General features: G+C 48.9%; 1 protein-coding gene across 7 annotated transcripts in view; it reads right to left on the bottom strand.

The window, feature by feature from the left end:
- PPIP5K1 (diphosphoinositol pentakisphosphate kinase 1) overlaps positions 1-12,214 on the bottom strand; it is a 222,927-nt gene that overhangs the window by 67,487 nt on the left and 143,226 nt on the right. Inside the window, exons 31-32 of one of the 7 annotated variants that reach the window (XM_032768643.2) lie at positions 9,330-9,430; positions 4,551-4,965 (exon numbers count right to left, since the gene is read on the bottom strand). The exons of 5 other annotated variants lie outside the window; for them this stretch is intronic. In XM_032768643.2, coding sequence (XP_032624534.1) covers positions 9,357-9,430 — 74 coding nt within the window. In that variant the 3' untranslated portion in view covers positions 4,551-4,965; positions 9,330-9,356. Of the gene's footprint in view, positions 1-4,550; positions 4,966-7,046; positions 9,431-12,214 lie in introns of those variants that run through there. One more of the 7 variants, XM_032768641.2, reaches the window with a different exon arrangement.

The raw sequence follows: 12,214 nt of genomic DNA, 5'->3' as shown, positions 1-12,214 counted from the left end.
GCAGTTCCATTCATCTCAAGCGTATGGGCACCAGATGATGGGGGACATAACTTGTGTGAAGTTCTGCCCCCTTCCCGCCCATTATACACCCATGACCTCCCTGACCGTTGGCCCCCTACAGAAAATTAACGCAGCACACATTAAATGGATTTAAAACTAGTTAAATTATAGGTCTCACAGTGTAATTGTAAATAGGAAGTTATGGAGCTGATGTTTTTTAGTGGTGTCCTGCGGGGATTGGTTTTTGGCCCTATGCTATTTAACATTTTGATCAGGAAGAAAGCATGAAATCATCCCTGACGAAGTTTGCAGATGACACAAAAATTGCAGTAAATAATGATGAAGCCAGATCACTGATACAGAGAGCTCTGGCTCAAGCAAACAATGTGTGTTTTAATACAGCTAGCATTCCTATGAAACAAAGAATGTCGGCCATACGCAGAGAGACTTTAGCCCTGGAAGCAGTAATGCTACAAAAGACTATGGGGTCATGGTTGCCAAGAAGCGGAACATGAATTCCCAGAGTGACACTGGCCAAAAGGGCTAATATTGAGCCCTGGATGCATAACTAGGGGAATCTTGAATAGGAGCAGGGTGGTTATTTTACCTCTGTATTTGGCACTGGTGTGGCTGTTGCAGGAATCCTGTGTTCAGTTCTGGTATCCAGAGGACAGGAAGGATGTTGATAAATTAGAGTTCAGAGAAGAGCCATGAGAATGATTAAAGCATCAGAAAAGTGCCCTATAGACATGGACTCAAGGAGCTCAATCCATTCAGTTTAACAAAGAGGAGACAGCTAAGGGGGGGGGGGGGTGACTTGATTACAATCTATACATAGCGACCTGGGGACCAAAGATTTGATAATGGACTCGTCCATCTAGCAGGGAAAGGTATAACAAGATCCAATGGTTGGAAATTGAAGCTAGACAAATTCAGACTGGAAATAAAAATGTATGTTTTAACAGAGAGGGTAATTAACCGTTGGAACAGTTTACCAAGGTTGTGGTGGATTCTTCATTACTGGCCTTTTTTAAAGCAAGGCTGGATGTTTTTCTAAAAGCTCTGCGCTGGGGATGATTTTAGGGCTGTCTATTGGCCTGTGTTAGATAGGAACTCAGACATCACAATGGTCCCTGCTGGCTTTGGAATCTATAACTCTTTCCCACTATGAATAATGAGTTATGAAGACCCAGCCCTCCCCGTCTGGGAAACATTCTTCATGGTACCAGCTGCTGAAACCTTCCCCCTCCCTCCCGCCAGTAACAAGCTGAGTGACACCCCTTCTCCCCCCCCACAAGCACAGATGACAGACACTCCAGCTTAGTGTCCAGCCTCTCCCCCCAGGTACTGCACTGTTTGTGGCGCTTCCCTGCTCACATCAACACAAGACTCTACAGATTATAGTGCTGAATGAGCCCAACCTTGCCTAGTGCTCTTCTGTGGAGAGAATGTGTTGACACGTGTCTCAGGAGACCCAGCTACATGTTGTCTCTCCAATGTCAGATGTGAAGTTTATCACTCAAATTCCTTGGATAACTGGTGGCATTTCTGAATACTATGGGAAGCACAAAAACTAGCAGAGAATGAGGAAGCGACTTGGTTCAAGAATCAGGGTGTGAAAGCAACTGCAGGTGGGTCCATTCAGGAGCTCCTTCAGATAGCAAATTGCTTATAGCAGTTGTGTGAGGCCAAAGGGGAGGCCAGGTACTATGACAGCCTCCCATCTCCCCTGGAGCCCTTTGCTTGCTCGCCCCCTAAGTCGCAGGGCAGGTTTTTAAGCAAAGCTTTTTAACTGTATTTTAGCCCTTCAGGTAGAGCTTTCCAGGCCCAATTTGTAATCAGACCACAGGAAGCCAGGACTGTCTTCTCCCAGCGCTGGGCTGCCTATGCCCAGAAAGCAAATTATTTACTTTACAGTAATTGTAGTTAGGATGTTTTGACTATGTGGCTCCCATGCCTGGTGAGCTTCATGCATGCACATCAGTGTCCACTGTGAGGCCACACTTGTGCCCTGCATATCATTGTGCCTGGTTCCCTTGCTGCTGCAGAATCTCAGCAGCAATGGCCTTCAAAGGAGCAGGGATGGCTAGTGAGTTGTGGGATCCACACAGACAGAACATCTAGAAGAACTATATTTACTGCAAGGTAACCTTTTGTCTTCAAATCTTTGTGTGGCACTCACCCTACCCTCATAATTCCCAAATTAGCCATTCAGACCTTTCTTTTACTAAATAGGAATCACAGAACTTGTCACCTGACCTAGTTGCCAAATCTAGAGTGTAATTTTTGGTAGTGGTATGGGTGGAGCTGCCCTGCAGCTGTGTGATGCAGGATGAAGACATTTCCTGGGCTCTAGTTGAGTGGGCCCTGATACCTGAAGGAAGGGACATAACTGATAGTGGAAGAGAGTGGATCCAAGTCAGGTTGCCATATTTAGTGACTAGGAATTGACTGTTGTAGAGAGGCAGAGGAGTAGGTCTTTCTGCCTAAGCGGTCAAGTCTTTTAGGCTCTTTATTCTATTTGGATTTCCACTATACTACAGATACCAATAGGAAGCAAGGAAGTACTCAAATCATTTCTGAGGGTCTTGACATTTCAGCTTTGCTCATTTGCTTACTGGAGCTAGAGACGCTGCAACCTGCCTTGGGAGTCTTCCATTCTTGGCACAGCCAACCTGCCTAGGGTCAGAATGAATAATGTCAAATAATATATCTGCTTCTCCCACACTATAGGTAATTCCATGTCCAGAGTGTCTGCTGTCCTTCCAGCAACTCCTGACAGAACTTAAGTCATCAGGATAGGGTACTGCAGCAGAAGTCATGCGATGAGGAGAATAGATCCTTATGCGTAGATGGCTGGAAGGGGTTAAGAGAGATCTTTTGTGGATTTTGTTGAACTAGTCCTCTTCCTCCTGAGCCTTGACCTCCTCCTCCTCAGGTTTCTTCTTGGTCCCTAGAGTGATTTACATCACAGGGTGGCCTAATCAGGGAAAAATGTCCAAACTTCATGCGTACCCACATGTGAAATACATAGAGGGACCACTGCTCGAAGAACTATGGGGTGATCAAGAAATAGCAGCTTGTGGAGGGCCCCGAAGACAGTCCCAGTTACTGTCAGTTAGAACTTGGGAGTCATGTCTGGCCAGAGGGAAGCCCCAGCGTTTAAGTTACCTGGATGAGAACCCTGCTCTGAGTCTGCTCAGGCTTCTGGAAACAGCTAACTGATGCTGTGCATGTGCACAGGCTTAATAAAGGAATTAACATAACCAGTCCCCCATTCACAGTCACTAGCTACCCTTCCCCATAACACCTTTCTGGCTAATTTAATCCCACTTTTAATTTAAACATGTATGTAACAGAGAACTAGCACCTGAAATATTTTGAGGTCCCATCTGTAGCTGACTGGCTCTCTTAGCACCTGTCTATTAATGTGACTGGCTCCGGGCCAAATATGTTGTGCCTCAACCAGGAACTACATGAACTTGGGCCCAGATCCTCAAAAGGTCTTTGCATGTCTAACCCACACTGAAGTCAATGGACGATAGAGGCCTAACTAATCTTTGAGGCTCTGGCCTTGGTGACTTTGGCTACCTGCTGGCTCTGACGTGGCTGCTCTGTTCCTTGAACAATGAAATTTTCACCTCTCTCATGGAGTCTTAGTTCAAAATAAAGTTGTGGCTTTGCTAGGTGAGGGCAGGGCCTATAGACTCATACTGAATTGCAGCTAGCACTGTCCTTTCCCAGGAGTCCTGTTTGCCTTTTGTCAGTCTGGCCTCTGGTTCTGCATGTCTGTCGTACTAAATAATTGTTACTCCCCTTCTTAACAGCTACCCTGCAGCAACAGGCCCCATCAGTTACCATTGGGGGCTTTACCCCCATTGGGGGTCAGGGCAGAGGACTGAGGGATGGGGTGGGTGCAGGGCAGAAGGCTGGGGGGGGGGTTCAAGGGTCAGGGCAGAGGGATGGGGGCTGTGGGGGTGCAAGGCAGAAGGCTGGGTGTGGGAGGGTTCAGAGTTGAGGCAGTGTGGGGGGGTTCTGGGGTCAGGGCAGAGGGCTGTGGGGGGTGTAGGGCAGAAGGCTGGGTGCATGGGAGGGGTCAGGGCAGAGGGCTAGGAGTGTCGGGGGGTTCAGGGCAGAAGGCTGAGTGTGGGGGGGTTCAGGGTAGAGGGCTGGGAGGTGTGGGGATGCAGGGCAGAAGGCTGTGAGGGGGGTTCAGGGCAGAGGGCTGGGGTCCTCAGCTCGTGGGGGTGCTCCCAGCCCCCTGCCCTGAGCGGCTCAGGGCAGGGGTCTAGAAGGGATATGCCCTGTTCTACCCCTTCCCCAAGGCCCCGTCCCTGCCTCTTCTCTGCCTCCTCTACGGAGCCACCAGCACACTGCTTCGCTTTCCCCTCCCCCTCGCTAGGGCCATGGGGGCAGGGAAGGAGAGGAGAAGGGGCAGGAGAGCACCACGCTGGGGGAAGAAGCGGGGGATGGGGGAAGCTTGGCTGCCGCAGGACCAAGCTTCTGCCTCCTGCCCTGGCAGCAGAGAGCGGTGGGTGGGGTGCTGAGTGGGACCGGGGGCCAGGACCGCGGCAGGCAGCAGCGTGCCACTCAAAATCAGCTTGCATACCGTGTTTGGTACGCATGCCATAGGTTGCCGACCTCTGCTTTAAAGCATTTCTCCAGATCCTTTGGCTTCCTCTGCAATGGCAAATGGGGAAAAAAAGTCAAGGTGCAGGATTTCTTACCCTGACATCTGTATGACCAAAAATGTGGTGCCAGAGGGTGGCCCTGGGTTTTTCCCCATGGAGGAGTTCTCTGATCCATCATAGAAGGATCCAGTTACAGGGTGCTGAGATGCTCTTCTGGTCTGAATCTAGCTGCAGCAGCTATTTCATTCACCCCGAGAGAGGATTATTGCAGATGAGTAGAGCATTCAGGTTCTCTAGAAATTACAGATCTCCTTGGATCCACTTGCTTTTATATCTGTGAAAAACAATAAGCACGAGCAAACAAACAGATGTAGGGCCTCTGCATCAGTGACAAACTCAGTTGCAGTCTGGTTCTAGTTCTGCCTCAGTGCAGACAGCCACGGTGGGTCCTATGGGTCCAAAAGCTGATAGATAGGAAGAGGCCCTGACTACCCTCACCAGTCAGCTGGATATTTTGCTTGAGGCAGCAGCTTCTGAAAGGGCCGATCTGGGAGAAATGGTCACAGAAGAGTCTGCCTAATGGTCAGAAGTGCTGATTCCTGGCAGGGGTGGGGCTTAGCTCCCACTGCCCCATTTGGAGCACAGCCCAGATGGTCAGATGTTGGTGTTCTCCTGCACATTCGACCTCTGCCGTATGAACTGTATGCCCAGGCAGTCACTGTCCAAGGCAGGCCTGCAAACAGCAGACTGCAGGCCTGACCGTGGCTGGGGACCATCCCTGGCTCAACAGTCCCTCCATTTCCACTGGGGCCTCAGTGAGGTCTGACTGACGTAATGAATTCACCAGAGTCCGCCTGTGTCTCCTAGGACATGCTGGCGCCTCTGCTAGGTTGTTTTTCCTTTTGACTTAAACAAAGGCTCTGCTGAAAACTGGCACTGTTCTGTCTTTCCCGTACAGCGTGCTCTGTCACGGGACAGCTGGCTGTGGGCAGCAGCACCCTGAGCCCCTGGTGAACAATGACTGCTCTCAGGCAGGCACTGTGTGCTTGTCATACTAATGAACCCACCGCCTTTGCATGGAGGCTCTGCTTCCTTATGGTGCTGTAGCACAGTGTCACTGACAGAGGGGCTGTGACCCTGCCAGCTGCCATGTTCACTAGGAGGCAGCATCTCTGCTCTAGGAAACACAATCACCCACGTGGAAAGGGCAAACAGCTCTCTAAGGCCTGGTCAACACTATGTGTTTAAACCAAATTTAGCAGCGTTAAACTGATTTAACCCTGTACCCGTCCATACAACGAGTCCCTTAATATTGCTGTAAAGGGCTCTTTAAACCAGTTTCTGTATTCCTCCCCGACGAGAGGAGTAGTGCTGAACTCGGTATTGCCATGTCGGATTAGGGTTAGTGTAGCCGCAAATTGATGGTATTGGCCTCCGGGCAGTATCCCACAGTGCACCATTGTGACCACTCTGAAAAGCATTCTGAATTCGGATGCGCTGGCCAGGTAGACAGGAAAAGCCCCGCGAACTTTTGAATTTCATTTCCTGTTTGCCCTGCGTGGAGCGCTGATCAGCATGGGTGGCGATGCAGTCCCAAATCCAAAAAGAGCTCCAGCATGGACCATACGGGAGATACTGGATCTGATCGCGCTATGGGGAGACACATCTGTTCTAGCTGAGCTCCGTTACAGAAGACGAAATGCCAAAGCATTTGAAAAAAAACCAATCTCCAGGCTATGATACAGAGTCCACGGCACAGTGCTGTGTGACAAGCGTAAGGGAAAGCCAAAGAATCAAATGGACGCTCATGGAGGGAGGGAGGGGGTACTGAGGACTCCAGCTATCCCACAGTCCCCACAGTCTCCGAAAAGTATTTGCATTCTTGGCTGAGCTCCCAATGCCTGTAGGGTCAAAAACATTGTCCGGGGTGGTTCAGAGTATATGTCGTCAATTCACCCCCCCCATGAAAAAAAATCATTTCTTGACTTTTCAATGTCACCCTATCTCTACTGCATGCTGCTGGTAGATGCAGTGCTGCGGCACTGAACAGCAGCATCCTCTCCCCTTCCCTTCCCGGTGGCAGATGGTACAGTACAAAAGGAGTGACAGCCATCCTCATCATGCAGTGAGTGCTCTTGGCTGTCCTCAGGTGAGGTCGGCTGGGGGCGCCTGGGTAAAAATAGGAATGATTCCCGGTTATTCCCGGCAAATGGTACAGAATGACTGGTAACCATCCTCATCATAGCAACTGGGGGCTGAGCTCCATCAGCCCCCCCCATTTCATGTCTAAAGAAAAGATTCTGTATGGCCTGGACTATCATAGCAGCGGGATGCTGGGCTTCACCCCCACCCCACTGTTTAATGTCCTGCCTGGACGATCATAGCAGCTGGATCATAGCTGGATCATAGCACTAAAAAGTCAGTATTTCTTATTCCTGCATTCTTTATTACTTCATCACACAAATGGGGGGACACTGCCACAGTAGCCCAGGAGGGTTGAGGGAGAAGGGAAGCAATGGGTGAGGTTGTTGCAGGGGCACCCCCTAGAATGATATGCAGCTCATCATTTCTGCGGGATCTGACATGGAGCGGCTGTGCTCTCTGGTTCTCTGATGCACTGACTCTCTCGTACACTTGCCCCATATTCTAGGCAGGACTGACTCTATTTTTAGATAAAACATAAAGGAGGGAATGATCCAGGGAGTCATTCCCATTTTTGTTTTTGCGCCTATGGCCAACCTCAGCGAGGCTAGCCAGGAGCACCCATGACAGCAGCAGCTGGTCCAGAACAACTGATAACCATCATCTCATTGCCAATTTACAATGGCATGGCAGACGGTACAATAGGGATGATAACCGTCTCTACTACTTTGCAAAGGCAAATGAATGCTGGTGTATAGCACTGCAGTACCGCGTCTGTCAGCAGCATCCAGTACACATACGGTGACAGTGACAAAAGGCAAAACGGGCTCCGTGGTTGCCATGCTATGGCGTCTGCCAGGGCAATCCAGGGAAAAAGGGCGCGAAATGATTGTTGTTGCTTTCACGGAGGAAGGAGTGAGTGATGACATTTACCCAGAATCACCTATGACACTGTTTTTTGCACCATCATGCATTGGGATCAAAAACCAGAATTCCAATGGGCGGGGGGAGACTGTGGGAACTATGGGATAGCTACCCACAGTGCAGCGCTCCAGAAATGGACGGTGGCCTCGGTACATGGACCCACACCACTGAATTATTGTGCTTTGTGGGGCCGGGTGCACGCAACTTTATACAATCTGTTTTACAAAACCGGTTTATGTAAAATCAGAATACTCCTGTAGTGTAGACATACCCTCACATAGGGCTGGATTTCCAGTTAGGCACATGCCAAGGGGTGCCGGTGTCTGCATTTTTTACAGCAAACACGAAGGTCACCTGTAGGTGGGATGGCACTGAAGATGCTGTGCCTAAGAGCATGTAAGGTGTAAAGCCCGCTCTGCTCTCAGACGCACTTGTGGACAGGTGCTTGGCTTCCCTGGTCCTGAAGTTGCTTTCCCTGCACTGCATTCTCAAAGTGAGTGGTTCTTCCTCAATGCTTGTGCTGCCCCGGATAAAATGCTGCACTAGGCCCCCTCATTTGCATGTTAATTGTCAGGGTTACCAGCATGTCAGAAGTTGTTCAGAACACATATTGGGGGAGCTACCCCCGGCACATGTCTCCCTCTTACTTCCTAATTCAATCAAATATCCAACTGAAAATTGCTTTCAGCGCCCTCTGTGGTTGGAGTATGCGTAACAGCACCACAGGCCATCTTGTTAAGGGCAGATGTTCTGACATCCCACGCTGGCTTCAAAGCAATGCAAGAGGAAATGCAGGGACTGTCGGCGCGGCTGAGTTAGAGGGTAATGTAGCACATCACAAGCAGTCGCTATTCTAATTCCAGACAAAAAACACAGGACTTCTCTAGACACAAACTTGCACCAGTTTAATTACCCTGATTTAGTTAAACTAGTGCAAACCCTGCATGGACACATTATCTCATTTTAAAACGGGTTATAGTGGTTTCGCTTGCTCTGTATGTAGAATGTAAGGTACAGGAGCAAGTTAATCACTAAAATACAGGATTAAGTTGGTTTAAGAGTGTCTACCCACAGATTGAATTAAGTCTTTGTAAAATCTTGCCTGTATTTAAACCAGGACAGCTGTGTGTGGAGCAGAGCTCTGTGGCAGTTGCAAAACCATAACAATGACGTCAAAAGTAATAGATAAGAATGCTGGAATGTTTTCAAAAGGCCAGGTGTGGCTAAACTGAGAAAGCCACCAATGTATGAGAATGGGCTTGCATCACTGCAGCTCAGGAGGTCAACATCCACTTCTGGCTCTGTGTCCCTCTGTCACCTTGGTAAAGTTACTTCATGTCTCTGGGCCTCCACTTCCCACCCATCAAATGGCGATAACAGGGCCCAGTCTCACAAAGGTTTTCTGACGCAACATTAATGCACAGTTGTAAGGTGCTTTGAGCTATTCTCCTGGAATGGAGGCACTGGAGAAGTGCAATGGGGAAATGCAGAGTTAAGTACCTCAAGTGACCTTAACTCTGCCCCCAAACCTGCCACCTCACGCACCCTCCTAGCAGATTGCAGCCTATGAACAGCACGCTGAAGGCATGCGTACGCTGCTGAATTATTGGCAATGAGCCATAATACACTGACCTCAACAGCTCTCCTGTGTGCCATGAGCTAGGCCTCAGCCTTGCAGACCATGAGGAACTCATAATGTACAAGGTTCACCTGGAATGTTGTGGATGCAGAAGCTGCAGGGGGAAGCAGAAGTGTAGTGGTATTTCACTCAGTGACAGTGCTGCACAGAGCCAGCAGGAGGGCTGGGTGTGGAATGAGGCGTAGACAATGCAGAGAGCAAGATATGAAAATATGAGGGCTTCCTTGTTATAGGTGCAAGCTGGAATTGAGGCAGCCTTTGGTGTGTATATGAAGGGTGAGAGGCTCCTCCAAAGAGGGAGAGTTGAAGAGTCTGTGAAGTGGATTAAGGTTGTGTATGGTAGCACACAGGAGTATGTGGCTCCATCATCTCCCCCATTCTCAAATAGCCACAAGATCCAGCTTTATATCCAAGGCAGAGTACACTATCTCCTAGCTCTCCCAGTGCCTGAGGGAGATTAATCCCTGGATTCAAAGCACACGTCTTCTGGAAATGTTGGCCTCTCCCAGTTCTCTACTTGCTCCTTCAGCCTGCCCTTCAGAGGGTCCTACTCACGCCCTCATCACTGCTCTGTGGGGCTCTGTCCTTGCTCCTCTTCTCTTCCCCCTCTATGATTTATCTCAGGCCAAGCTCATCCAAAAGCAGACATTTAACCTTCTCTATGCTGACCACTCTCAAATCAACCTCTCTACTCCAGCCCTGCCAAGCTGGAGAACTGAATTTGATCCCAGCCTCTGTCACAGAGTTCCTGTGTGATGCTAGCAAGTAACTTAAACCAAACTTTCACAGGCAGCCACAATTGTATGTTCCTGATTTTCTGGATACAGTGTGATCTGGAGTGTTTTAATGAGTACAAAGCCTGATCAGTTTTTGAATTAACTAGGTTTTGTCTATCAAAAGGTAAATCTTCAATAGGCGTCTGAACCTCTTTAGGTAAACCAGATAAGGAGAAGGCCTCCTCCTTGCCACCAGTTGCTATAGATCTACCCTTGTGTCCCCTGCTTCTAAAGCTGCCTGCAGGGATGTGTTGGCAACTGATTGTCCTGCTGAGCAAATGGACTTAACCCTTCTTTGTGTTCTTCTGGGAGTTTATCCACAATCTCCACTTCCTTGTCCCACTGCAGATAGTGACACTTGGCTAACATAGCCTGATGATTTGCTATCCTGGCTTGCAGGCTACTAGAGAAGTATATTTTTTTTACTAAAAAAAAAAAAAAAAAAAAAAGAAAATCTAATCTTTTTTTCAGAGGTTGGTTCTTTGCCCTTTAGGGCAGACTTTGTAAACTGCTTAGATTGCTCATTGGCTGCAGTGATTACTAACAAGGTGAGTATCAGAATACTCCAAACCCTCAGATGGAACTTGGTATCTCCAATCCATGCATTTCAACGAAGCAGAGAGTGTGGTTGGGGGAGACCATAAATCCTTAACAAGGCTGAAGATTCCCTTCTTCAGTGGCAAAGTTTCACAGCTCTGAGGAGCCAGTTACAGAATCTCAAAAAATGTATAAGCCTTCTCTTGAACCATCTCAAGAAGAATTTCAACGATTTCTACCATCTTTTAAACAATTCTTGAAATCCTCAGCAGTAGCAGGGACAGATGAAATCACTACTTCATCTGAGGGGGTTGATGGAAAGCATGGAGGTGCTGATGGGGTCCTCCTGACGTTCCATGTCCTTCCTTCACTCAGCAGTTGCTGCTCTTCTGGGGTGATCTCCTGCCCAGGAAGAGTGAGAGGGCATTTGAGGTTTAGGCACTGGAGATTTATTTCTGGCTCCTGAAGGAAGAAATGGAAACTGACTCTGGAATGGAGTTTGTGGTGTCCACATGGCCAGTATGGCCAAGTATGAAAGCCATAGGAGTCTGGCATATTGGGCCAAAGAGGAGGTATCTATGAAGCATGTGGAGTTTCAGGTACATCATCTCTGCAGAAGGGAAGAATTTCATCTATGCCCTTTCCCATCCCTAGATCGGTCGGGTAGGAAGGGTGCTGATTTAGAAGGATTCCTGCTAGAAGTGGCTGCAAATGAGGAAAAACCCACCAATCGAGAAGCAGTGCCTAGAGCCACTGAGACTTGAGTGGGAATCATGGATTTCCTCTGACTCTCAGGTGGATGAAGTGAGATCTTCATCACTGGTACCCAAGACTGGGGTACCGGAGATGATTTTGAAATCATAGCAGAAGCAGACACATTGGGAAGAGAAGACTCCAGGGTGACTCAGTTCTTGGGGGGGGGGGGGGGGAGTGTAGAAAATGCCCCCTTAGGTGCCATCAGTACTGGAGATCCGTGTTCTGTGGAGAGTGGTCCCAGGTCAGTCAACACCAAAGAAACTCTCAAAGTGCTGTAAGCGAGGCACTCTATGTAGTTCAATGCTGCTGTTCTTTGGATGGTGCTGCATCCGTCCAAGGTCAATGACATGGTGCTGTCTTTACTAGTGCTGGCTTAACCAAGACTCTGGCTTGCTGACTCTTAGCAGTCTCTTGCCCTGTCCTGGGAAAGGGGATGGTGCTGAGAGGCAAAGTGAGCTATGCTCTGCTCTCCTGCAGGCGGCAAGGGTAATGGACTGCCAGCAGGGTGTGTGGAACAGTCTTTGCACTCCTGGAGGAGGAATGAGCACACTGCCACTCCAGAGCCTGGAGTGGCATCCCTAGCGGATGGAGCACTGGAAGCATATTTTGCAGGAAAAAAGGCAGGAACTTTTGTCTGGCACACCATCAGATGCTCCCCTCAGACTGCTCCATGAGGTAACAATTTAGCACTGACTCTAGGGTGACCAGACAGCAAGTGTGAAAAATCGGGATAGGGGTGGGGCGTAATAGGAGCCTATACAAGAAAAAGCCCCAAATATCAGGCCTGTCCCTATAAAATCGGGACATCA

Source organism: Chelonoidis abingdonii, chromosome 9, assembly GCF_003597395.2.
Source record: "Chelonoidis abingdonii isolate Lonesome George chromosome 9, CheloAbing_2.0, whole genome shotgun sequence".
Classification (NCBI taxonomy): Eukaryota; Metazoa; Chordata; order Testudines; family Testudinidae; genus Chelonoidis; species Chelonoidis abingdonii.
This window is presented reverse-complemented; position numbering and strand designations above follow the sequence as displayed.